Below are 27934 nucleotides of genomic sequence, written 5' to 3' on the forward strand. Positions count from 1 at the left end.
GACTGCTACCATATTTGGGCTCATTCAGCTGAAAACAACTGGTGAACTAACTCCCTGCGCTAGCAAAAATTGCCTAGAATGAAAAAATGATTCGACAAATGACCTGCACATCTCCCATGTGGTTCATTGATACCAAGCAGGAAATGTACTGTCTCAGATATATATCATGATCAGAACACAATTCACCACACATGGAACTGATGTCTAATATTTGGAATTATACTCCGCAAATCAAGTCACAATTGAATAATTAACTTTGCTTTTTTATGAACTGATTAATGAGATGGGTGAATGTGCGAGTATCTATCACACTGCTCAGGCACAATCCTCACAATGTTGATAAGCCCTGACAAAACTATACAAATACCATTGCTGTGAGGACCTTCACTCTATGCGGCCAATCCTCTATAGTGTAATTAAACACTTTCAAGCCATTGCATCAAAAAAATTAAAGCATAGTTATATTTGCTTTTGTCAGTTGTATTGCCTACCCCAGTATCAAGTAAGGACAGAAAGGAGGTAAAATAAGAAATGCACTCTCCATTAGTCAGTGTCCCCTCCTCGTGTGTATAGGTATGCCTTGTTGCGGTTTTCTAGCTTAAGATCATTAAACAGCAAGGGTAATATAACTTCACTGAACAGATAAAGCATGGACAGTTACACTGCAAGCATCTGCCCTCACAACGCCAATAGTAGTCGATCCAACAAGTAATAATAATCTGGTAATCTAAAGCCTGTGGTCAGTTAATTGTTTGCCTGGTACCGGTAGACCCATTAGAAATGATGGTTTTAGAAGACCACCGGGAGCTAGACTGAGGATTCTAATCCATGTAATATCGACCACAAGTTATGTTATGTTGGTCTGAATAGTACACTAATCACCCACGAGGGTATGCAGGCACTTGGCAAGGTGTGCAGGTATGTGGTCCCAAGGTGCTTAAATGAAGAGCAGCCTGGTCTTCAGCCTCTTGCGGAAACCATGAAATGAGGAGGAGCTCGGATGTGTTGAGGAAGGATGTACCATGTCTTGGGAGCAGTGTGGGAGAATGAGCGACCCCAAGGTTTGCTTTTGTGGAAGCAGGAGTGTATGCCAGGGAGAGTGAATATTGTTCATCTGAAAGCAGCAGTGCCAGTTAGGTGCATAGGCTCAGTCACATTGACACTTTTTTTTTTTTTTTTAAGAAGTCCACAGAGTTCAGCTTAGACTACCTCCTCATGTCATAACAACTCAAAGCAGACTTTTAATTTCCTAAAAAGTCCATCTTTCCAAACAATTTTGAAACATGTGTTCATTGTACAGAGTAGCTTTTACTGACAACATTGGCCATCTGTCATCCGGCCTTGATAGTCATCTGGCACCTTTATCAATAGCCAATAACTTTTGGCAGAGCACCTTATAATAAAAGGACATTAATACTGTCTAGTTAAGAGTTCTGGTTGAGATCCAGACCCAAATCTGAGCCGGGGATGTCAGTCATACATTACCTCACTGTACTTTTCAGGCTCTCGTATTATATCTACTTCTGTGATGGAGAAATGTCCAATACTTGAACTTGGATGACATCCTCCAGTGTAAGAATGAATCTGGAATAGATCCACAAAAATCAAGTATTACCAGAAGTGAAATTTGGATGCATTTTTTTTCGCATGCATTAACACAATAAAGTTCAATATCAGTACATTATAAGAGTTTTGTAGGTCACCAAGAAGTTTAGTGATATTATAAAGAAACAAGTTGCTTCAGAAGGTCATGTAACTCTGAGGTGACTACCAATTTCCTTTCATGTACGGCAAAGGGTATTTTATTACTTATAATACATGGCCACAGGCAAGGAAGTAGCCGGAAAATTAAAATACCCACCCACTTTTAATTAAAAGTCTGATGGCACCAACCAGGCAAAGCACGTGCCCAACCCTCCCTAGAAGAGCTCCCTTGTCTTTTCCATCCAAGCATCTGGCCATGCATTCCTTCACCCTTCCATCCACCCACTGATATCCACTATTTCACCTTTACAATCTGTCATTGATTCTTTCATCTATCATTCAATCTTTCCCTATTCCATCCATCCATCCATCCATCCATCCCTCTACAATCATTTCATCCATTCTGCCATCCATTTATAGTCATCCTTTCACCCACTCACCCATCCCTTTAATCTGGCATCCATTCACCTGTCTCTCCGCCTATCCATCCACCTCTTTACTACACCTATGCATTTACTTATCCTTTGACCCATTCATCTATCTACCCACTCATTCTTCCACTCGTCCATCCTCCTTTTCCCAATCCTTCCTAATTAATATTCCTTCCTTCTTTCCCTTTTCTATTTACCCATCTTTTGTTCTTCCTTGCTGCTGCTCAATCTACTACTGGCCTTTACAGCCTTAATGATGAGCTTTTGTCTGCACATTTGCAGACAGAAGAGACCCTTAAAGAACCCCACGCTGCTGTAGCTGCTAAATCGGGGGTTCATGACGCCCCTGGTCACAGCATCACTCCTCACATAAACCGCTTAAAACCTCAATGTCTTGCTCTTTCAGGTTCAGTGCAGACAAGAATAATGGCAGCAGAATCTGTATTGAGAAGTTAAACCCATCAAGCAATTTGTCAGTACTTTTAGAAAAAAGATATCAATGTTTAATGTTAGGTTACAAATAATGTGGCTGGATTGTTTAGAAACAAGTACAGATTCTATCTTTCTTGCTTGGAAAGAAACGCCATAAAAATGACATTTTGCATTAAGTATCTCCTTTATGCTGATCTCTTCTTTTTAGAGAAACTATCAGAAGGAAAAGCCAATTCTGGTTTTCCTTGTACAAATTGTGGTTGTAGTTATGCTCTCTGATCTGCCTTTCACCTTGGCTGCTGGCTCTGGCAGAACCCATTGTTAGCTCAGAACTCAAATGTGATAAATTACTACACTAGAGCAGCTACATCTTTGTGTTATTACATTTAACTAGCGGGGACTAGAGACGTCACAAGTCAGATGTGAGACGAAAATCAGAGACAGATTGCTGGCTCCCATGTATTATAGAATTATCTCTTAGGAAAAGGCTATCCTCCAAGTAAAACAGATCAAATGAATCCATCTAATATGTAGCAGAGTCCAACTTTAGATCCGGGAAGATATGTATTCAACGGTTGATTGTTGTCCTCATTCAAGTTAATGTCGCAAATTGGAAAGGCCTTTACAAGAACTTTGAAAAGTTGGAGAGGTCACTGGAAAAGGTGATCAGAGACATCAATGGATGTATACATTCAACCAATCATCTGCTTGGATTAGTTAGATTATATATATATATACACACACACACACACTTATATATATATATATGTATATACACACTGAAAAAAGGGTTACAGGGACGTTACAGTCAGAAAATAGAATTAAAAATACAGAAATTCACTTAATAAAAACAACGGTTACGGGGACGTTATAGTTAGGGTCACATTTTAAACGTACAAAATCATAGAAATTCACATGTAATAGTTAGAAATATTTCAAGTAACTATAACTCATGCCCTAAGGTAACTATTACTCGCGCCCCTGCCATGCATAATTTTTTTATGAATATTTTTACAGCAGATGTTACAGTGATATTATCAATGATGTTATAAAAGATGTCATGAATGCTGTAATATCTGGCTAAATGAGCAGTGCATGGCGAGGGCGCGAGTTGGCCTGCTCTCAACCCGCTTTAACCTACAAACCCCGCACCACACACAGCTGAAGGGGTTTGGAGCTTAAAGGGGGCAACATTAAATAAATATATATATATATATATATATATATATATATATATATATATATATTTACATATATATATATTTAGGGGGGCCACACGGGTACCCCGGGCCCTCCACCTCCAGAGAGCTACATTAAAAAAAAGAAATTAGGGGGGGGTTGCAGGCCCCCCCCAAACTCCCCAAGTTAACCCGGGGATCATCACCTCACCAGGACAACATTAAAAAAAATATATTGGGGGGTGCTCCACCGACCCACCTGCCCGGGGACCACCACCTCCACAGGGCTACATAATACAAAAAACTTAAGGGGGCCCACAGAGATACCAACCTCCCCTCCCCCCCAAAAGTCCCAGGGACCACCACCTCCGTGATAAAACATAAAAAATATAATGGGGTGGGCGCATGCCCCCCCCCCCCGCCCCAAAAAAATAAAAACATCCCCGCCCAGGTCCTGTGGAGCACTACTTTCCCGGGACAACATTTAACAAATATATGGGTCAGGGAGCACTGACCCCCTAAGCCCCAGGGAACACCACCTTCCCCAAAGCTACAGTTTAAAAAAAATGTGGGGGGGAAGCTGCACGGACAGGGAGCACTGACCCCCGCGCCAGGGACCACCACCTCCCCGGGGCTATCTTTATCCCCTTCGCTGCCAGGCCTTTTCCTCTCCTGTGTTTTTTTCCCTGAAAATGGCATCAAAAAAGGGTTTGCGGTGCTAAAAATCACCATCTTACCAGCTTTCAAGAACAGGCAGACTTGAAGTAGAAAACCCCATTTTTCAACACAATTTTTGCATTTTACTGGGACCATTTTTACTATTTTTTGTGCTTTCAGCCTCATTCCAGTTAGTGACCGAAATGGGTGAGAAACCAATCCTGGATCCCAGAAAGCTAAACATTTCTGAAAAGTAGACAAAATTCTGAATCCAGCAAGGGGTAATTTGTGTAGATCCTACAAGTGTTTCCTACAGAAAATAACAGCTGAAATAAAAGAATATTGAAATTGAGGTGAAAAAACCAGCCATTTTTCTCCACGTTTTACTTTGTAACTTTTTCCTACGATGTCAGATTTTTCAAAGCAATATACCATTACGTCAGCTACACTCTTCAGGTTGCGGGATATATAGGGCTTGTAGGTTCATCAAGAACCCTAGGTACCCAGAGCCAATAAATCAGCTGCACCTTGCAGTGGGTTTTCATTCTATGCCGGGTATACAGCAATTAATTTGCTGAAATATAAAAAGTGAAAAATAGGTATCAAGAAAATCTTTGTATTTCCAAAAATGGCCAGAAGATAAGGTGTTGAGAAGCAGTGGGTATTTGCACATCTCTGAATTCTGGGGTGCCCATAATAGCATGTAAATTCCAGGGCATTTATGAAATAGACATTTATTTACACACTGTCTTACATTTAGAAGGAAAAGATGTAGAGAAAGACAAGGGGAAATAACACTTGCTTTGCTATTCTGTGTTCCCCCAAATCTCCCGATAAAAATGGTACCTCACTTGCGTGGGTAGGCCTAGCGCCCGCGACAGGAGATGCCCCAAAACACAATGTGGACTCATCACATTTTCACAAAGAAAACAGAGCTGTTTTTGCAAAGTGCCTAGCTGTGGATTTTGACCACTAGCTCAGCTGCCACCTAGGGAAACCTAGCAAACCTGCGCAGTTTTGATAACTAGACACCTAGGGGAATCCAAGATGGGGTGACTTGTGGGGCTCTGACCACATTCTGTTACCCAGAATCTTTTGCAAACTTAAAAAAAACACTTTTCCTCTCATTTCAGTGACAGTAAGTTCTGGAATCAGAGAGGAGCCACAAATTTCCTTCCACCCAGCGTTCTCCCAAGTCTCCCGATAAAAATGGTACCTCACTTGTGGGGGTAGGCCTAGCACCTACAAAAGGAAATGCCCCAAAACACTATCTGGACACCTCAGAATCATCAAATATAAAACTACCTGTTTTTGCGAGGGGGAGGGGGGCACCTGCGTTTTTGGTCCGGGGCTCAGCAGCCTTCTAGGGAAACCTACCAAACCCTGACATTTCGGAAAACTAGACACCCGAGGGAGTCCAGTGAGGTGTGATCCCCCAATGCTTTCTTACCCAGAATCCTCAGCAAACCTCAAATTTAGCTTAAAATCACATTTTTCCCACATTTCTGTGTGGGATCACCACACTGGGACAAATTTCATACCACCCAATGTTCCTCTCAGTCTCCTGGTAAAAATTATACATCATTTGTGTAGGTGGGCTAAGTGCTTGTGAAAGGGAAGAGCCAAAAACCTGTTGATATTGAGGGGGAACCAAAAGGGGTCCAAAAGGGCAGTGTGCAAAAAAACATTTTTAGGCTGACAAGTGCAGCAGAATTTTTATCGGTACAGATGAGACCATGCTGGGTGGAAGGAATTTTGTGTATTCCGGAAGGTTCCATCACAAAAACATGGGAAAAATGTGTGATTTCCTGCAAAGTTGGAGGTTTGCAGGGCATTGTGGGTACGAAAATGGTGCGGGTGCATGTGAAACACACCACCTTGGAATCACCCAGATGTTTAGTTTTCAGATGTGTCTAGGTCTTGTAGATTTTTCTACATGGCAGCGTCCCAAAGTCCATAAAGTGCAGCCCTCACCATTCCAAGTGGGACGATTTTGAGAGTTAGCCAAGCTCTCATGGCCCAAATGTAAAACCAAAACCCAAAATAATCAAATGCCTTCTTGCTAACCATTTTTGATTATTGATGAGAGAACTATGCATGGCAGGGGCGCTTAGGGCACAAGTTAGTTTTGTATGTGTAAAATCTGAATATAACTATGCTATCCCAGTAACCTTTGTTTTTTTCAGTAAAATAGTGTGTTTGTGTGTTGGTGTACTGGTGTGTGTGTGCTTGTGTGTGCGCTTGTGTGTGTTCGTACACACACACACAAAGGTTAAAAGGATGTTATATTTAGATGAACAAGTTACTTACCTTTGGTAAGACCTTACCTGGTAGAGACACATTCTAGCTGAAGATTCCTTACCTTAGAATTTCCCCAGACGTAAGTCTGGATCTAGAGATTTTTCCTCAAGCAGTACCCCTGCGCGCAGTCAGGTTGCGTTGGTCGGCTCTGTGTCCGTCATCGCACACGCCAGATATGACGTTGCGGGTCCTATATAGGCAATACCCAGGCGCACTGACGTCAGTTCCTTTTCATGACTGTCCATGCCAGAAGTGCGTAGCCATGAAGAATACTGACCATTGATATGTCAAAACTAGGACCCTGAAATGGAAGTCCCTGTCCCTAGAAATCAGTTAGCAGAGCAGGCAGGATTCAGTAAGGAATCTGCAATTAGAATATGTCTCTGCAAGATAAGGCATTACCGAAGGTATGTAACTTGTTCATCTGATAGAGACTTCTAGTTGCAGATTCCCTACCTTAGAATAGATACCCAAGCAATACCAACCCCAGAGGCAGGTCTACGAACCAAGATCATACTAGGAACTCTGGGCCAAACGGGCAGGGTGCCCACGTTGCTGCCTGACAGATGACAAGGAGTGGAACTCTGTGTGCTAGCTTAGTGGTTGCAGCTGTCGTTCTGGTAAATGAGCGTACAAACCCTCTGTGAGGTGCTTTTTAGCCAATGCGTAGCACATCTTAATACAGAGAACAAACCCTCTGGAGATGGTTCTCTTCTTCACTGCCTGACATTTCTGAGCACCCCATAACTAATAAAGAGTTAATCATCCACCCAGGGATCTTTGGTACGATCAAGGTAGAACGACATTAGGAAAGTCAGAATAAAGTTCAAATCCCATTGGGGCATAATGAATGGTGATGGAGGACACATGTGGGTAAGGCCCTTAAGGAACCAGTTAACAACAGAAGACTTAAACAAAGAGGGTTGATCGGGTAATCTACAAAATGCAGAGATAGCAGATAGATAACCTTTGAGGGTGCCTAAGGCAGAGCCCAGCGGGGCAAAAGAAAACATGCACAAGAAAACCTCAGAAAGCGGGGCAGGAAGAGGGTCAACTGACTAGTCTGCACACCATTACACAAATTTGTTCCAACGACAGGCGCAATCCGTATTGGTGGAGGGATGCCTAGATGCCAAGATAACATTACACATTGCGGGCGGAAGGTAAAAAACTGTCAACTGACGCTGTTTAATCTCCACACAAAATGGCAAAGACCGGACAGGTTTGGGTAGAGAACCCTCCCTAGCTGCTGCAACAGAAGATCCTCCCGAAGGGGCAGTCTGATCGGAGGATCGATGGCCATGCTCAACAGCTCAGGATACCATTCTCCTCGTGCCCAGTCTAGAGCCACAAGGATTACTTGGGCCCGGTCGTTCTTGATCTTCCTGAGAACTGGGGCAGGAGTGGTACAGACGGGAAGGCGTACAAGAGATCTGAACTTCACTCGTGACGAAATGCGTCACCGAGTGAGTGCCGCCTTGAAAACTCCAATGCGCAAAACTGCTGACATTGCATGTTCTCTGCAGAGGTGACAAGATCTAACCAAGGCTCTCCTCACTGCTGAAAGAAACCTTGTACCACCTCCGTATGGAGATGCCATTCGTGATGGACTAGGCATTGTCAGCAAAGTTCGTCTGCTCTGACGTTCGAAGAGTCCGCCAGGTGTTGAACCACCAGAGAAATGCCCTGATGTTCCAGTCAGGACCCCACTCCACCCTGCTTGCTGCAGTACCACATGGTGGTGGTGTTTTCCATGAACACCTGCACTACCTTCCCTTTGAGAGAGGGAAGAAATGCTTTCAATGCAAGTCTGATCACCCGGAGCTCCAAAAGGTTGATATGGAGTCAGAACTCCATCTGAGACCAGATGCCTCTCATCGCCGCTTCTCCCAGGTAGATGCCTCATCCCAGGAGTGACACATCTGTCACTACTGTCAGATCTGGTTGGGGAAGGGAGAGAGATCTGCCTTCGACCCAATCACAGTTTGTTAGCCACCACATCAGATCTTGCGCAGATCCCTCCGAGATCTCGACCATGTCTGAGAGATTCCCCTGATGCTGCACCCACTGGAACTTCCGGTCCCCCTGCTGAGCCTGCATATGCCATCTGGCATGAGTCACCAGTATGATGCAGGAGGCCATGAGGCCCAGCAGCCTCAGAGTTGTCCTCACCGAAATCCAGAAAGGAGGTATCATAGCCTGAATATCTTGAACTCGCCGCTTGGAAGGATAGGCCAGAAACTGCACTGTGTTCAGAACAGCTCCGATGAGAGGGAGCGTCTGAGAGGGAGCCAGGTGTGACTTCAGCACGTTGACAGTGAACCCCAGCAAATGCAGGAGTTCTGCTGTAGTCTGGAGGTGGAAGAAGACCACCTGGGTTGAGCCTGCCTTCAACAGCCAGTGATCGAGTTACAGGAACACTGAGACCTTTAATCTGCGCAGATGAGCTGTGACCACCGCCGTCAGTTTGGTGAAGGCACCAGGGGTGCTAGTAAGGCCAAAGGGGAGCACGGTAAACTGAAAATGCTTGTGGCCTACCGTGAACCGCAGGTAACGCCTGTGGCCAGCAGGATAGGAATATGATAATAATTGTCCTGCAAGTCCAACACTATCTTCCAGTCTCCAGGGTCCAGGGCAGATAAAACCTGAGCCAGAGTGAGCATTTTTTGAGGAAGAGATTGAGGGACTGGAAGTCCAAGATAAGGCGAAGACCAGAAAGAAGCAGGAATAATAACCACAACCTACTTCTGGCACAGGGACCCTTCTCTATGGCTCCTTTGGCCAACACAGCTGCAACCTCCCACGAATAGCTAGACGTCCTTAACCAGGCGTGGGGCAGCAGGGCCACTGTCGAAGCAAGCGATCTGCCAAGTGAGTCGGTCATGTCCAGTCCACAACAGATTGTGAAGTTTGCTGCGTCCCTCCCATCAGCAACCGCCTGGGAGGGGACAGCACGGGCCTCCTCCAGGAGGTGTGGCAGCACTTGCACAACCATATCCCACAGCATATGGGAATAACGGCCCAAAAGGCATGCAATGTTAACGGACTTCAATGCCAGGATGGCAGAAGAAAACTTCTTCTTTCCAAATTGGTCCAGCCTCTTGGATTCACTGTCCGGGGGTGTGAAAGGGAACGCGCCTTGGGATGTGGAGGCTTGGATAACCAAGTTCTTAGGGGTGGAATGTTGCAACAGGAATACTGGGTCTGTTGGTGCAGGGCGATGGCGGCGGGCAATAGTGGTGTTCACAGGAGCCCCAGTACTGGGTTTGGACCAGGTATCCAGCAGGACGTCAGTGAGGGCTTCATAAAAGGTAAACAGGTGTTCAGAGGCTAAAGTCCCAGGTTGAAGCACCCCTGTCAGAAGGTTAGTCCTGACGGCCACTGAAGGCGACTCGAGCCCCAAAACCTTGGCCGCTCTTCTCACCACCATGGAATAGGACGCTCCCTCCTCCGTAGCCGCAGTAGGGAAAGAAAGCATGCCGGTGTCTGGGAAAGGGTGCAGGCCACTAGCTTCACCCAGGTCCATACACCAGTCCATAGGGTCTTCCAGCTGAAATTCTAAAGGGCCTAGCGACCCCTCCAATTCCTCACCGTACCCAAACCATAGGAATAAGGGTCAGGATTCGACATGGGGGGGGTGAACCCGCTGCCGGAGTTGGCGTTGTGCGGCACCAATCTGGCTCCATGTTGGAATCTGCAATGAGGATGCTGTCGGTGCCACTTGAGGGCATGGGGTGGCACCAGGAGCGCCGATGTCAGAACCAGCGCCGGGGAAAGTCAAGGTGGTACGACCAATGCTGGTTCAGATCTGGGAATGGATCCATGGGTGCTCCCCAAAGCCGAGGCCAAAGTCACCAGCGCAGAGGTCGAGGGTGCCCCTTCCGACCCCACGGGGCCCAAAGGCACACCAGCAGAGTTGAACTGCCCACAAATGAGGCCCCTGGCCACATAAACTCTTTAAGTTGGGCAGGGTTCGCTCGGGCTCCTGGAAACCTGGGGAGGCGCAAAGGCGACCCAGACACAGGCCCTGCAGACGAAGGCCTCAAGAGACGACGCTCCCTATCCCACACCTTGTCGGCCGATGGACTGGGTGAAGCTGAAGAACGCTTGTTCTTCTTAGACTTCTTGTTGTTGCTCGACTAACTCGATCACCCCCCTCCCCTCACCCCACCTCTTCCCCAAAAGAACTTGGAGAAGGACAATGACAAAGGGGAACTCCTCAACTGTTCCCGGGACCTTCCTCTCAACCGAGATCAGGAGCGACGCAGAGCCAAGCGCCCAGCCGCCAGAAGCTTTAGGGACCACTTTCTCAAAGCCTTGGGATTCATGGCCTGGCACTCGGAGCATGCCTTTAGGTTGTGATCGAGCTCCAGACACCACAAGCACATAACTGCGAATCCGTCATTGACATTGCCCGATGACAGTATCTGCAGGGCTTGAATCCTGTCTTACGCGAAGACATCCCTAGTTGCACCAGGAGTGTCAACACTCAAAAAGCTTCAACAAATGTTTAAAAAAAAGGAAATTCAGTCAAAAAATGACTGAGGGGTAGCTCTTTCTTTAGATAAGTGCTGGCTTGCGCAGAAAGCAAAGAACTGACGTCAATGCGCCAGGGTGATGCCTATATAGGACCTGCAACGTCATATCCGGCGCACACAAGGCTGATGACAGATGCTGATCCGACAGACGTCACTTATTGGCACACAGGGGTACAACTCGAAGAAAAATCTCTAGATTCAGACTGACACCTTGGGAAATTCTAAGGTAAGGGATCTGCAACCAGAAGTCTCTATCAGATGAACAAGTATTCCATTTTAAACAAACAAAACCACTGAAATTCCCCAGTTATGGTTATCTCAATTAACCATAACTTGTGCCCTAAAGTAAATAAAACTCATACCAATATTTATGTTAGAGGCAGCGAGGGGAGACCCAGGGTCCCTGCGATTTGGCTGGCTCCCTGTTACCTCAAGAGCTGGCATCTTGTAATTTTTATTTATAAGTGTGGTGCTGTAAGGCCCAGCAGGGGCACCCTACAATATGTCCCATGTTGGGGGCTGCGGGAGGAGGCCAATGCCACTCGTGAATCCGCCGGCTCCCCTGCCTGCACCCATCCCGGGTGCAGCAGGAGGCGGTACAGCTCCCGCCTAGCAGGAGCCGGTTTTCTTTTGTTCCCACTGAACTGGAGCAAATCTGTGTTTCCCTGCCCAAGAAAGCGGGTAGGGAAAAAGATTTGTGCTTCCACCGAGCAGCTTTCTTCTCCTGCCAGGTGGGAGCATAATACACTTTCCCTGCCTGCACTCTCAGACAGGGAACAGACTGCGTCCTAGGGTTTGGGGACCCTGGGACACAGTCTCTGAGCCAACCCTGGGGTTGGGGTCCCTGAGACCATAGATAGGCTCTGGGAGGAAGTGGGGGGGAGAGGGCGGACACGTGCTTCCCCTCCTTTTTGAAAATTCCAGTCCCAGGGGGGTGGGCTCTTTAGGGCCTCCTTCCCTTATTATAAAATCAACCCTGTGGAATAGGCTTGGGGAGCAGGGGTTATAGTTACCTCAGAGCACAAGTTTGAGATAAGAATAACTATAACTGCTAAATCTCAATGCCTTTATGCATGTAAAATCTGAACCTAACTATAACATCCCTGTAACCTTGTTTTTTTTTAGCAAAATTCGTGATGACGCGTTTCGGCATGTTCAGACTTCCTCAGATCACTGTGCCCCACAACCAATTGAAATATATTCATCAGTCACCTCATATATAACTTAATCTTCAAGTAAAATACCAGTGAATATAAATTACGATGAAACTAAATATTATGAAACACTATAGCTCCACAACATATTCAAACTGTGGGAGACCTGATCTCTAATGTGCTGATGAACTTGCATATCCCGCTGCACTAGTGCCTTATACAAAGTCAACAGTTAGATAACTGGGTACATCCTACTTCAAAGGATATGGGATGAGGTGAAATTGGTATTAGAGCAGATTTCTATTCTGCAAGGATCCCCACTGAGCCTGATCCTCTCCAACTCATAAATGATTCCACTAGCCAGTATTATTCTCCCTCACAAAATCAACGTCCTCTCCTACACCAACAACATGCAACGCCATATAGCCCTTATGGACTAATTGTCCAGTACCCACATCAAGTTTGATGCCTGCATGACTGAAATCGCCCACTGAGTGAAGACCAAAAGTCTGCAGCTGAACACCGACAAGACTGAAATTGTGATTTTCGGTGAGAGCACTTCACCATGGGACCTGATGGTTAACAGAGCTAGTATTGACACCCACAACCCATGCCAAGAACTTCAGGCTTGTCACAGACAGTAAACTCAACATGATCACCCAAATCAACACTATCATCGACTCATTCTTCCATACCCTGAAGATGGGGAGGAAAGTTTTCAAATGGTTGCCAGTCAGCAGTAGGAAAACAGTCACACTTGCACTCGTCATAAGTAAGCTGGGCTACTCTTCATGCCAGGATCAACGAAAAACTCACCAGGAGGCTTCAGACCAATCAGAACTCAGCAGCCAGAATCGCTCTCAACCTCCCACTCCCACTCACATCATACAACACTTGAAGGAACTCCACTGGCTCCCCACAGAAAAACAAGCACAATCAAACTTCTTACCCACACTTTTAAGGCACTATATAACACTGGCCCACCACAACACAACAATCACATCCGCTTTCACAAACCTTTCAGATATCTCCTGCTTGTCCAGACAGCTTCATTGCTTACATTCCATGCACACAGAAAACCAGATCTGGTAGTCGAGTCTTCTCTTACATCGCTCCTGCCACTACACTTAGGAGCCTCCTCGTTAAAAACTGTAAAACTGTAAACTTTTCACTTGTATAGCACACTACTCACCGGTTAGGGTCTCAAGGCGCTGTACGCATACCGCTGTGGAACCCCTCCTGGCTTTTCCCTGTGAGGCACCCACTCCTGGACAGCCCCAGGGTGAAACTAGGCATCCAAGCGCTGTCAGGGCCGTTGTGGAGATTAAGCAAGCTATTGCCCAGAATTACAGAGTGTGACCCATTAATTTGATTAGGCACCGAGGCGAGAATGATCTGGTCCAAGGGAATTGAGCCCAAGACCCGCCAAGGCTGGAATTGAACACTGGTCCCGGGCCAGATCTCTGCATCAGGGTCTGCCGCTCTAACCATTGTGCCACACTTCTCGTCATTTCTTGAATTCCATAAGAATCCATGTTGGCCTCTCAATAGCTCTTTTTTGCTTCAGTACTGCTGGCAAATTTATATTTTAAGTAAGGCAGGTAACAAGAGTTATAATATGCGTTGTGGGTGTATCATGGCAGTCGAATTGCAGTGGTTTTGGCTGTTCAAGCCAGAACAAGTACTCCGTTTTTAACTGTGTTTTTTTCAGTGAATTTGATAGTTTTGTTATGAAGCACTTAAATTCCAACCCCTGCTGCGCATGGCCTTTGGCTGTACACAGCCAGGGCTGGCACCAGAGTTAGGCCTAAGGATAGGTCCAGAAGCCAACATGCCGCAGGCTGCAAACCCATGTACATAGCTTTTGGCAAGGCCCACTGCCCAACTCGCCAGAAAATACAACACCTGCTGTGCAGAGCCTTTGACCGTCCGCAGTGAGAGATAGCCAAAGGGCTAGATATGCTACCAGGCCATCACCCAACCCACTGCGGGAGCCAATCCCAATACCCATGGCACAGAGGCGGTTGGCCGTTTGGGCTCGCTATTTGCCTAGTCCTTGCAACCAACCCAAAGTGGGGTGCCAAATGCTACTGTTTGCCAGCATGGAAGGCCAACCCCTTTTTGACACTCTCTTTGGCTGTGTGCGGAGTTTGTCCCCTTTTTAATAGAAAAATAATATGAGCATGTTTTCCCCTTTTTTTTATTTCTGTGGAAAATCGTGATTTTAAAGAAAAACACAATTTTCAGTTCATGGTTAACTTTTTGGCTAAGAAATCACAATTTTCATAAAAATCGTATTTTATCACAGCAAACTTTTTTCTTTTTTTTTTTAAACATTTGTTGAGCAACTTTTTCACGCCTGTGAGAGCGTACCAGCACTTCTTGGAACTATGGCACCTCCCACGGAGACACCCCTATGGTTATAGATTTTTTTTCACAGCACGAAAACTGCTTTAAAAAACATTTGTTCATTTCAAGACTGCCGAAAAAAAGAAATTCCCCTAAATTATATATCTCAAAAACTACTAAACTGATTTACACCAAACCAATGAAAGTAGGCTTTCTGATAAAAGGTCTGCTTTCATGCCAAGTTTGATGTAAACCGGTGGTTTTGGCTGAAGGCATTAATCAATGCAGCAGTTTTTTTCCAGACATGTTTGCACTTTGCAACCATTAGAATTGCAAATCTTGGCCAAGGGAACTTCACCAAACCACAAGAGAGAAGCAGTCCTTGACCTGCAGGTCTCTCAAGCCGTCAATATATTTACAAAATACATTTGAAACGCATCCACATTTCGTGTGAAGAATTTCACCTTTGTAGAACACGAGTCTGAACTGTTATGGGAGTCACTGACAGGCAAGTGCCCCCAGCTAGTGCCCGCAGCTAAAGGCTCTTAAACTAAGTCCCAAAGGGCCAATGAGGTTTCGTTGGACAGAAACGCATTTAATAAAGACAAAAAGCAAAGTAGACAGAACAGAGTTAGCTACTTAGAGGCTGCCAAGTCGCCATGGAATCTGTTCCAGAAGACACAATGCTCTCCATACTGAGATGAACCAAAGCATGTTTCATTTAGCTCAACTGTGACAAGATATGAGCTGCCATTTAAAGTTTGGAGGATTGCCTAGCTTGTTTGGAAATATTGTATTGTATTGTAATCATATTTATATAGCGCTTACTACCCCCTGACTAGGCGTTGAAGCGCTTTTCGGTGAGTAGCACACTACTCTGGAACCCAACAAGAATTAGTGATGGATTAGTATCGGGAAATATGAGTACAGTTTTAGTATTATTATGAGTTAATTTGAGTCGCGGATATGAGAGTTTGTTAGTTAGATTGACTGGAGTAATGGAGGGGTGGAGGAGGAGAGAAATCCAGAAGTGTTAATTGGGAGTATATCCTTAATTTACTCAACCCAAAGGCTTGGGATGAGTAAAGGGGGATGGAGGAGGGAAGAGTATGTGGAAGGGTTAGAGAGAGCATAGTAGCAGGGTGAGATAAATGCGGGAGAATTTAGTAGGGTTGTGTGGGAGGTCATGGTAGTAGAGTGAGGTTTGGTGAGTTATATGTGGAAGCGGAGGGACAAGCTTAGGCAGAGTTATTTAGGAGATGAAAGTGGTAGAAGGGATTTGGGATGAGTCAGAGTGAGAATGGAGGATAGTTTGATAGAGACATGACATATGATGATGGGTAGATAAGTGTGATAAGATGAGAGCAGGAATTCATAGATATCTAGTATATAACAACCCACCCAGAAGCCATGCAATGACCCACGAACATGCCAAGCACAGAAACAACATATACACATACATACATACATATATATATATATGTGTACATATACATACACGCACATGAATACACACACATATGCACATACAATACATAATTAGAACCATGGTTAAAATATACTTAGTCAAACAGGTTTAAAGAGTGTGTGTGTATTTTATTGTTATGACATAGTAGCGATACATATTTTCTGAAGAAACTATACATAACTAGAAATATACACATAATCTAAAAAAATATTTATCAACATAGGCATATGCAGTTCATAGTTGTTCGAATATGGTGGTTATGAAGGAAAGAGCCAACTCTTGAGTAGTTTTCTGAAGACAAGAAAGTTATCTGTGGCTCTTATAGTTGGGGGTAATTAATTCCATAGTTTGGCTGCTTGAACGGAGAAGGATGTACCACCTATAGTCTTTTTCCTGTATGGTGGTGTTCTAAGGCGGGGTGCCAATCTTGAGCGGAGGTTTCTTTGTTGGATGTATTTGGTTATCTTGTTTCTGATAAAAAGCGGTCCTGTTCCATGTATAGCTTTGTGGGTGATACAAAGCAGCTTGAAAGTGCATCTTCTGGCAACAGGTAACCAGTGTAGTGCTCTCAAGGCAGGGGAGATGTGGGCTTGCGGCTTTATATGTAGTAGTAGCCTGGCTGCGGAATTCTGGATACATTGTAGTTTTTTCATAACAGATGATCCATGGTAGAGGCCATTGTCATAATCCAGTTTGGATAGGACAAGCGAGATAGAAGCTTGCACCTTGTGTGGAAATCCGAGGTGGGGGGAGATGCGTCGTAAAGTCTTCAAGGTGATGAAGCTTATTCGTGCTAATTTGTCCACTTTGGCATTCATAGTTAACTTGGAATCCATGGTGATTCCTAGGTTTTTAACTTCCTTGGATAATTGAGGAGGTGGTCCGAGATCGTCAGGCCAGACGCACAGAGGGTCATAACTTTTCCAGTCACCACATATGAGTATTTCTGTTTTGGAGATATTTAGTTTGAGATGGCTCCAGGTCATCCACTGATCAACGGCTCTGAGGAAACTGAAGATTTGTGAGTTTTCAATGTTTATGGGGCATTCTAATTTAAGTAGTATTTGTGTGTCATCTGCATAGTTGTAGCATGTGAGATGGAAATCATTGATCAGTTCTGGTAAAGATATCATGTAGATGTTGAAAAGCAAAGGTGAGATGATTGACCCTTGGGGATCCCTGCTTTTGCGAGGTAGGGTTCGGAAGAGAAGGGGGGCGAGTTGCAAGATATTAGATCTTTTTTGAAGATAGGAGGTAATCCAGTCGAGAGCAATCCCTTGTATGCTGGCTTCGTGGAGTCTTTGAATTAGGGTGTCATGATCAACCGTATCAAAGGCAGCTGAGAGGTCCAAGAGAAGTAGTGCAGCAACTCCATTTCGGTCGACTGTGTTTTTAAGACCATCCCAGATTGCTATGAGTGCTGATTCAGTGCTTCTTCCTGGGCAGAATCCAGTTTGGAAGTCTGAAAGTATAGAATTGTCTTCAATGAATTGTGACATCTGGGCGAAAGCTGCTCTCTCTATCAATTTGCCCAGGAAAGGTCCATTTGTGATTGGTCTGTAGTTGTTGGGGTCTTGCGGGTCTAGGTTTGTTTTCTTTAATAAAGGTCTATGTATGCCTTTTTCAGGTCTACAGGAAAAGTTCCTGAAGTTAAAGAGTTGTTGATGATTCTTCTTACAGGTGTGGCAGCAGAAGTAGATAGAAGAATGTTCTTGAAGATTTGTGGTGGGCAAGGGTCAGAAGGGCAACCAGAAGTTCTGCTTGCTTTGACCAAATCCATAAATTCATCCTGGGATATTTATTTGAAGGACTGTAGAGGTTGGGTTGGTTTATTCTTAGAGGGTATTTTAGGAAAGGGGTTGGTGCTGATGGTTTTCTTCTGTTTTAAATAGTATACGCACAACACTGGGCAAAGTGTCCCTGTGCTGCTGCAATAAACACTGCTCCATTTGCACAGTTATTAGTAAATCCAGCAGCACGCACTTTCCAATCTATTGTCCAGTCAGGTCGATTTAATGCAGGTCCACAGCGAATGCACAGCAGGCACCCTGGTGGCGTGCCAAAGGCAAGAGTCTCTGTGCCCGTCCTTGCCTGGAGGATGACAGCCAAGCTTACTTACTTCAAAACATTGTGCTCTACGTTTCTATTTTCACTATTTCCCACTGGAATTACACTCAATATTGAGACAATACAGTTATTAGAACACTTTTGGCAAAGCCAATTGTTCTGGGCTCAGCAAGCTGGCATGATGGTCAATTTATTTTTTATTACAAGTATATGCCACAAAAATAAAAAGAGAAAAGCTAAATTACGTCAGCACCTAAACAGACCCGAATAAATCACTGCCCAACCAATATTCAAATCACAGGAAGTCATAATGTTACAAGGTCACCTAAATACTGGATAATAAACTTTAATGTGTGCAGGCAAAAAATAGATCATATAAAAAATAAATAACATAAAAGTCATACTTTCTACCCGTTTTGCAAAGGAAGAGACAGAAACTATTTTTAGGCAGATATGGTAACTGTGCAAAATTTCGTGCAGTCACTCAAAACGAAGGGAACTAGTGGGTAAAGTGGACTGCCCCACGCTGTGGTGGGCAGAAGCAAAATGTGAGTGACAATTTAAGAAACCAACAAACAAAGTCATTGACTGAAATGCCACTTCTGGAAGTATATTATGTATTATTTCCTTGGGGAAAAAATAATACTGACGAAAAAGTTTAAGCAGCCTCAGGCCAGACATATGCCCCTCAACATCAATACATAGATATGTCCTATTCACTTGTCGAAACAACCAAAATCAAACCATGCTTTGCAACTTAAACTCAGCTCAAAAACACTGTCATCAAACCATATTAAACAATACAATTTCATCTTGATCTATTGCTTCTAACCAAAACATGGTTTGTTGAGTAAAGTATACCTCTAAATGATGGTGTTGGGGTTTCACTACTACACCGCATCTCCATAAAAACTACTGCAGGGAACTTTCTAATCAACAATGACATTGAAACACTGGGATGCTACTGTAGAATATCACATTGCATCTGCATTGTATCCTCATATGCCCCTCTCCCAAATTATCTGCAGCCTCTTGGGTGAATACGTTCTCCATCATCACAGATCAAGTCCTTCAAAGAGAAAAACTAATGTTCCTAGCATATGTCACCCTATGGTCTGAACCCTCCGATGGGACAGCTCTTAAAATTCTGAAACATATGGCATTCTGTACTTTACCTTTAGTGCATAACAAGCACACAGGACACCAACAAACTAGAGCCCTTTTTATCAGTCTAGCTGCAGAAAAATTCAGCTGGCTTTTAGACCTCATGTTACCAATATTTCTTTGTGGCTTCGGGTCAGCCAGAATCAGTCAATAGTTTTCATGAGTTTTTCATGGTTTACAGTTGCTTGAATGAGCTGTCCATCACAGCCTTGGCATTTTGATGACTGATACGCTGTCCCATTTGTTTTCCCATAGGTGATGGTGCACAATTAGTCCTTTTTTAGACTACAAGAGCAACATGACACATAGCTTGGAAGTCAGAGCCACTTTACATTCTTTGATGAGTATACTTTGACAGCATATCTTTTCGATTGCTGGTCTGGTTTACGACCTATTTAAGAAGTGTGTCCTGTTTGTCTTCAAGGAGGTCTAAGGCTAATCACTAATCACCCTTGCAAATTCATTTAATTTTACTCTGATGTCTTTATAACATATTGGATTTACAGCTTCTTTGGTTCACAAAGTAAATGCTTGCATATACATAAGCTTTCTTAGGGTTCCCCGAAAATACTGAGCCATTGTAAAAAGTATGTTATATTTTGCTGCTTATGACTAGTAAGTTATTACACAAACTTCATCTTCTGGCACTTTTTTACGACACTCCTTTAAAGGGTACAGTTTAATTCATCTAATGCAGTCTGTTGGAAAATGGCATACTCTAAAGGGTCACCCCAAACGTTTTGCCTTCCTTCTCCTTTTCTGACCTCCTTTTTATTGGATTTAGGAGGCTGGGCACTTCAACACTGATAACCAGTGCTAAAGTGCCTGTGCTCTCTTCCTAAAAACATGGTAACGTTGGCTCATACCCAATTTGCATATATAATTTACTTGTAGTTCCCTGGTAAAGGGCATTGCATGTGCCCAGGGCCTGTAAATTAAATGTGACTTGTGGGCCTGCAGCACTGACTGTGCCACCCGCATAAGTAGCCCCTTAACCATGTCTTAGACCTGCCATTGCAGGGCCTGTGTGTGCAGTTTCACTGACATTTAAAACTACTTGCCAAGCCTTAAACTCCCCTTTTTCTACATATAGGTCACCCTTAAGGTAGGCCCTAGGTAACTGATAGGGCAGGGCGCTATGTATGTAAAAGGCAGGACATTTACTTTTGTGTTTTACATGTCCTGGTGGTGAAAAACTCACCAATTCATTTTACACTACTATGAGGCCTGCTCCTCTCATGGACTAGCATTAGAACTGCCCTCATATACTTTTAAGTGGTAGATTCTGATCTGGAAGGAGTAGCCCTGTCATGTTTAGTATGGCCAGATGTGTAGTAGAAAACCCTGCTTACTGGTGAAGTTGGATTTAATATTACCATTTTTGAAATTCCACTTTTAGAAAGTGGGCATTTCTCTGCACCTACTGCCATCTGTGCCTTACAGTCTGTCTCCAATCCACGTCTGGCCCGTGCTGGTTGACAGCTCTCCTTGTGCATTCCACCCAGACAGCCAAAGACACCAGACACTCATCTGCATACTGAATGGGTCTCCCTAGGCAGGAAAGGTAGAGGGTCTCTCTCTTACATTTCAAAGGACAGTGGCCTGCCCTCACACAAAGGATTGCTAACCCCCCCACAGGGATCCTGGCAGACAGGCCTGGGTTGAAAGGGGAACTTGTGGACTTTAAAACCACTTGTTGAAGTTTCCCCCGCTTCAAAGGCATTTTGGGGTATATAAACTAGGTCTCTGACCCCACCAAATCAGACACTTCTGGATCTACACCTGGACTTTGACAAAGGAACTGCCTGGCTGCCCAAAGGACTCATCTGGACTGCTTTGCTGAGAAGTACTGATGCCCTGCTTGCTGCTCTGCTGGCTCCTGGCTGTGTCGGAAGGACTCTGCCTTCCCTAAAAGTGCTCTCCAAGGGCTTGGTTTGAGCTTGCCTCCTGTTCTGAAGTCTCAGGGACAACAAAGACATCATCTACTAGCTTTTAGCTAGTTCACCGACTTCAGAAACGCAAGTAACAACTTCAGCAACGCCAGCACCGACGTCACAGCTGCTCCGGCCCCTTGGTCCTCCCTGCACGCCATGACCGTAGCCTGCAACGCAAATCTGCTACTGCTGCGATGATGATGATGTCATGCTGTGGGATCGCAACACTGCGAAGTCGACTTATCACATCTTGACCGACAGGACTCATCGACCCCGCTGGGTCACAAGAAACCGACGCCTTGTCATCGACGCAGCACCAGCTCCGCTGCAACTGGACGGAACCAATTCCTCGCCTCCCCTGCCTCGCAGTACGGAACCAACGCCTCACCTCCCCGGAAGTTGTAAGGGACTAACGCCACACCGACTCCAGCGACGCTTCACCTCCACAACAGTTCGACGTCAGTGTTTCTTCGTTTTCAAAGGTAGTGTACCTGGGGGTTTGGGCGACTCTGTGACTGGCGCCTGTGGCGCCTGATTATTGGGAACGACTCAGTCAATGACGCCGCGATAATCCCAGTTGGAACTATTGAGTTTCTCAGCGCTTTAGTGGGATTTAATCTTTAAAAATTCTTACGTTTGTTTGTGTACATTGGATTTTCATCGCTTTGACCTTATTTTATTCAGATAATTATTATCTAGGTTTCTAAACATGTGTGGTGTATTTTTGTGGTGTTTTCACTGTGTTACTGTATGAGTTATTGCACAAATACTTTACACATTGCCTTCTAAGTTAAGCCTGCCTGCTCTGTGCCAAACCACCAGAGGGTTAGCACAGGATAATTTGGGTTGTGTTGTGACTTACCCAGACTAGGATTGTGGTCCCTGCTTGGACAAGGGTGTATACCTCTGTCAACTAGAAACCCAATTTCTAACAGGAACACAATTCCAACTTCCATAATTGTTTGCCCAGGAGGTTGCTTAATTGAGATATTTTCTTTCTAGGACATCTGGGAGCAACACAGTCACCCAACTATTGTCAGATACTTCCCCTAACAAAAAAGCAGGCCTGATTTTTTTTGCCACGGAATGCTTAAAAGAAGTGATACCTATTAGCTTTGCCAAAGCTTTTTTACCCTTAACAAATCTAACCCTAGCCAACGAGCTCATACCACTTGCCTGGATGGATCATTATGGAGTACCTCCTGAGATCCGGCTTGCTTCTAGCCATACCCTAAAAGCATAATTTAGATAAGTGAGAGGAAACATCTACTTGTTCAGGCCATAAGCACCACTTAAAGAATATAAAGAAGGCAGTTCAATCTTCATTAGACAAATGCCTATTTTCCCAAGCTCCAAATTTGCCGAAATACCCATTTAATACTATGTGAGAATTACAATCCACCTTACCCAATGCAAATATCATACGACATACCCAACAAATATGCAAAGTTAGTCAAGTATTTTTCAATAAGATCAAATGTATTTGTAATAACATCCAAAGGGGAAACACTCTGAAGGATAAAAATATCCATCCACTACCCCACAAGATAAACTTTGGCCATCTTAAACTCCTTTTTATCTACTGCATGTGAAGATGTTGAAACCACCAGTACCAGCTGTCATACAACATGCTCTCCTCTAGAATGGGTGCATGAAAATATCATGAAATTTCTTCTAGCGGCCCTCAATCATCAGCTATTAGATTTGTTCAGCTGCTCTTTAAGTCAGAATAATTTTAATGCTGTATGGAAAACTGGTGGCATAAAAAAATCTTCTAGAAAATACCCTCAATGGACCCACGAGACCTAAGGAATTTCTATGCTGTCTCTACAATTACTTGGCAAATTACTAGAAAAAAACCATCTTTAAATATCTTCAACAATTCGTCTGGGATAATAATCTGGTAGAAATTTTCCAAACTGGATTCCAGCTTGGCAATTGCACAGAACTGGTTGTCCTATTCATTCTAAACAATTTTTGCCGTTTGGTGGATGATGAAGGTGTCTGACCCTAATACTTTAAGATCTATCAGCAGCCTTTAAACGGCATAGACAACTCCACTAGGTGAAGTCACACTGGGCAGAAAAAAATCATTAAATAGGTGATTTCTTTTAGGCCACCAGCAGATCACCACACTACCACCTTTCAATTTTACACCCAAGAAACTGAGCTGTTTGTCCCAAAGGGGGCCAGTCCTAACCCTGCAACTTTTAGTCACTTTCTTACACCAACTAAGGGTTCGCTGCTCTTCTATGTATGCAGATGATACACTAATGATAGAACAGAGGATTCCAAGACATAGTGGATTTTGTTTTTATTATTTTTAACAATTTAAATAATTGAAAAACACTATTTCAGTAAGAAAGCCACAAAAGTGTCCGATTAAAAGCCATCTGCAGAACGCAATTAAAATAAGACACAAATAAGGACTGCATCTCTACAAAGACAACACATAAAACAACTGTTGTAATCCAGTCGAGGAAATCCAACGGCAGCGGCCCTTCTTTAAGGGTGAAGTGTCCCCATTCCCCACCTTTTGGTAGGCACGAAGAGTGTCAGTCAGGCTTAGCAAATGTTAGCCTGACAGGCACTCTTTATGTTCAGGTCAGGCAGCCAGGCGGTTTACAAGCACTAAATGCACTAGCGCCTGGCTGTTTCAGCTGAATTTTGTCGGGCTGACAATGTCACATCCCTCTGCATGTGACCTCCATAGCTTTGCCAAGTGCTTTGAGGACCTCACCCTTATGATGAAGGCGAGCATAACTGAAAGCCTTGGACTTGGTTGCTTCAGTTTTAAACCCCTAAGTGCCCAGGGACGGTTGTCAATCAGTGACACCTGGTTACAGAGTGGGTGGAGTCAACAACTCTCCCCGACCCAATTCCACTGTGATGAGTGACTGACTGCCGTCTCCTCTCACGGACTGACCTAAGGTCAGCCAGTAAGAGGTGGCGGCAGTCCCAGTCATACAGGAACCTTGGAGGCCGAGAACACTGTTGCAGCCAGTAGTGTTTTAGGGTTGAGCGCACAAGCGCTCTCGCCTGTTGTAATCCTTCTGTGGGATTTTAACCATGCCCACCGCACGGCCCTCAGTTTCGTTGGTTCGTGGGCTTGCCTTTTAAAATTTGCTTGATTTCATTTGTGAAAGGCATGCATGCGTCATGCCTTTGCCGGTGTTTAGTCCTCCTCGAGCGCACCGACTAACTACTGAAAGCATAAGAGGCTCCATGTTTTCTGCATGGCTTCTGGACTAGTTTTTCTTTTTATTTCGAACACAGTGCGATTTCGCTGGGCAGTCATCGAGCACTTTGCATGACATTGATCCTTTTACATGGAGAATTGCATAACTGCCGATAGGTTTGACTGCGAGCTATCTTATAATTCCTTTTGTGTCTCTCCTTTGCACTTCACACTCATGGCGAGGCACTTTAAATCGCTTATTTGAAACTGTTTCACTTTTCATTGTTAGCCTTTGCGAGTTTAGTTATGCAGTGCATTCCAACCTGGCACTGAGCTCGTAGCACTGTGGAGCGTTATTTGCAAATAATTCTTAACTCCTTTGTACGCGTTTTACCTACCCTTAAAGGATACAAGTAGAACTCTTGAGAAAACACACTGTTCCATTTCTTGACTGTCATTGCACAGCCGAATGTATTCTGGGAGTTGTAGTCCTGACGAGCAAAGATCGGACCATTTGTCATAACACAGCTGATAACAATGACCCATCACAGAAAAATATATTGACCCGTGGACACAGTCTATGGGCAACTCTAACAAAAACAGGGGAAAAAAAACTACCACTGAGATGAAAACAGAAAAAAAATCACTGTCCAGTGGTGCACATCAGGTCATCGTTTTAGTAGCTAAGGACACAGATCAGACAAGCACAATATGCGTGTGGTGGGGGGAGGTTTGGAGGATAAATTATCCACTGTGTGCTATTGCATGTGGGAAAATAATGTTGTTGTTTTTTTTTTTAACCTCTGGCCTGGTCCTAAATGGGCAGTGGATGTTGTGTATTTAAACCGTGTCTTCTGGTGGCTGGTTGACAACCCTGAGGAGATGGCACTGAAGGCACCGGAAGGTCGTGGACTGTGAACAAGCTGTTGACCAGCCCACCACATGCCATCCCAAGAGTGCATCATGTGAAAGCAAGGTTAATAATCGGAACCGCAGTGTACATTTTTGTTGAGACTCGAGCTCCTCTCAAAACAACCCTGTCTGAAATAGGACATAGTTGAGTCTAAACAATAGATTGATATGTGTTAAACGGCAACATGGATTTTGTTATTTGGTTATGTTTTCATATATATATATATATATATATATATATGGTTATGTTATGTTATGGTTATGTTTATATATATATATATATATATATATTACTCTTTTACAAAGGCTGATCTGAAAGGTTGCTGTTGTCAATTAGAAATGTTGTGCTGATTCTAAAAAACAATCTTCTCAATAAACATTTCATCGTTTCTCACATAGGCAGAACAGTTTTAGTTGCAAATAAACCAGTTCTTTCGTTTTCTGAGCTGCTAAAAGTGTTGCTTGACAGATGGTAAAGTAACGCACACAGAAGCTACGCTTATTTTAAATTGACTCTCATAAACTGCTATTTAATATTCGTTTCACTTTTTTACAATTTTTTCAGCTATCCCACCTGAGTCAAATACAAATAGGCAAAAAAGCATTGACTAGTCATTGGGAATTGTGGCTCATTTCACCTGATACTGCTGCTTTGTGCAAATTATTAGGTATTGTTGGAGTAGGTTACTGATGTCTGGCCCTCCATTTATAGGATTCAGGCCGCTTGCACTCTTACTACGGTGGTAAGACAGTGGGGATTCTGTGGGGTTAATTTCCATCACTTGCGGTTGTTAATCCTTTAATTGTGTCTGACATTCAAAGAATCGCCATCTACTGAGAGACAGATACTCCAAGAAACGTAGGACATGATAGTGACAGGCGACCAACATAGTAGTCTAGGAGGACACTTCTTCTGAAAAGCAGCGTTTTGTCTGTGGCCCTCAGGATAAGCAGGTGTCCTTTTTCAAAATTGTGTATTATCAGGAGGTTTAACATACTCTGGCAGATGTCGCCAGTTTAATAACCTCCTATACGCTTCATCGCATTATTACACGCAAAATATACATTGCAAGGCAGATAGAGTAGGAGCGAAGAAAAGGCCTGGTCCACAGAAGGCAAAAAGTATGTTGACTTTCCAGTGAGGCACACGCCTTTTTTTGTTGCAAAGGGTGGGCTAATTTAGAATTTGAAATAATTTAGTGAGATCTGTTTAATTTTCTGTTCTTTACTGATTAACAAAGTTTCTATCCACTGTTCATGGTTTTTAGGTCGAGCGTGCCAGCGCTTTCACCTGTTGTAAGTATTGTGGGCTTTTAACCACGCCCATCACTTTCATTCCTTCGTGGGCTTGCCTTTCAAAAATCCCTTGATGTCATTGGTAATTGCTTTACGTTTGTCCCCCCTCAGGTCGGTTATGTTACCGCCTTGAAGACTGTCCCTCTTACATGGACAATTGCACAATTGCCAATATGCTTCAGCTTGGGTGTACTATTTGTTCTTTTGTCTCTCCCCTTCGTGCTGCATGGAAGCCATGACCCTTGCAGGGCCAACAGTGCAAACTCCATCTGCGGTATTAGAGCGTTGGTCACATTGTTCACAGTGCTACCTTATCAGTCATTTATTTTGGCTATCCCCTTCACGCTCAATAGCTTTCCCAAAAACACTTGTAATTGATAAATGCTTCACTAAAAAACACAGAAATCCACAACGCAGCTCTCCCGGCATAGCAGGACAACACATACTACAATATTCACTGCACTTGTGAAAAGTCGCCCCATAATGCAATTGCAAGCATTCTTTTTTTCAAAACATAGTTGCCCTTAACTCAGCCTGCGGTGGTCCTAGGACAATGGGACCACCACCAAAACGTTAAGCATGACGCTCTTTCTGTTTATGTCATGGGTACCCACACTAAGTTAGTGGGGACCCTAAAATAATAACCCCTCCCTCCATTTAGTGTCTTTTTAACCTCTCTCATGGCTGGAACTTTTGTTTTACAGCTGAGAGTAGTTTGTGTTTTAAGGATCTTGTTTGTAAAATCATTGCAGTAGGCCTGCTAGCCATGAAAATGTGTAATGCATTACACCCGCTAAGGGCTAGCTATATGGTTACACTGCAATACTTTAAGTCATTTTCTTTCCTTGCGATTATGCCCTCTAGGGGCTGACTATATGGCAACATGATCATGTTTCTAACAAATGATATTTTCACTGTGGTGTCCTCTAGGGGCTGTTCTGAGCATTACAGTCTAATGCCAAACGTTTATTTCTGAGAAATGTTTTTATTGGGTTTATATGATCGTTTTATTAATCTCTCCTTATTGCAGTTATGACCATGATTCAGTCCAACGGATGACCTTCCTAGTTTATTTATCTCACTACTTCTCCGTGGCTGTCTTGTTTTGGGAATTGTGTTAGGCAGCCAGCAACCCTGATGGTGAGGTGGTGAAGTGGTATTCTATTGGAAT

The 27934-nt window shown here is 44.0% G+C and overlaps 1 protein-coding gene across 1 annotated transcript in view; it reads right to left on the bottom strand.

Moving 5' to 3' along the window:
- The window catches only part of TEDC1 (tubulin epsilon and delta complex 1), a 425884-nt gene that overhangs the window by 238187 nt on the left and 159763 nt on the right, over positions 1-27934 (bottom strand). The window contains exon 5 of the mRNA XM_069208844.1: positions 1486-1584. Within this exon, the coding sequence (XP_069064945.1) occupies positions 1486-1584 (99 nt within the window). The remainder of the gene's footprint in view (positions 1-1485; positions 1585-27934) is intronic.

Source organism: Pleurodeles waltl, chromosome 9 (genome assembly GCF_031143425.1).
Source record: "Pleurodeles waltl isolate 20211129_DDA chromosome 9, aPleWal1.hap1.20221129, whole genome shotgun sequence".
Classification (NCBI taxonomy): domain Eukaryota; kingdom Metazoa; phylum Chordata; class Amphibia; order Caudata; family Salamandridae; genus Pleurodeles; species Pleurodeles waltl.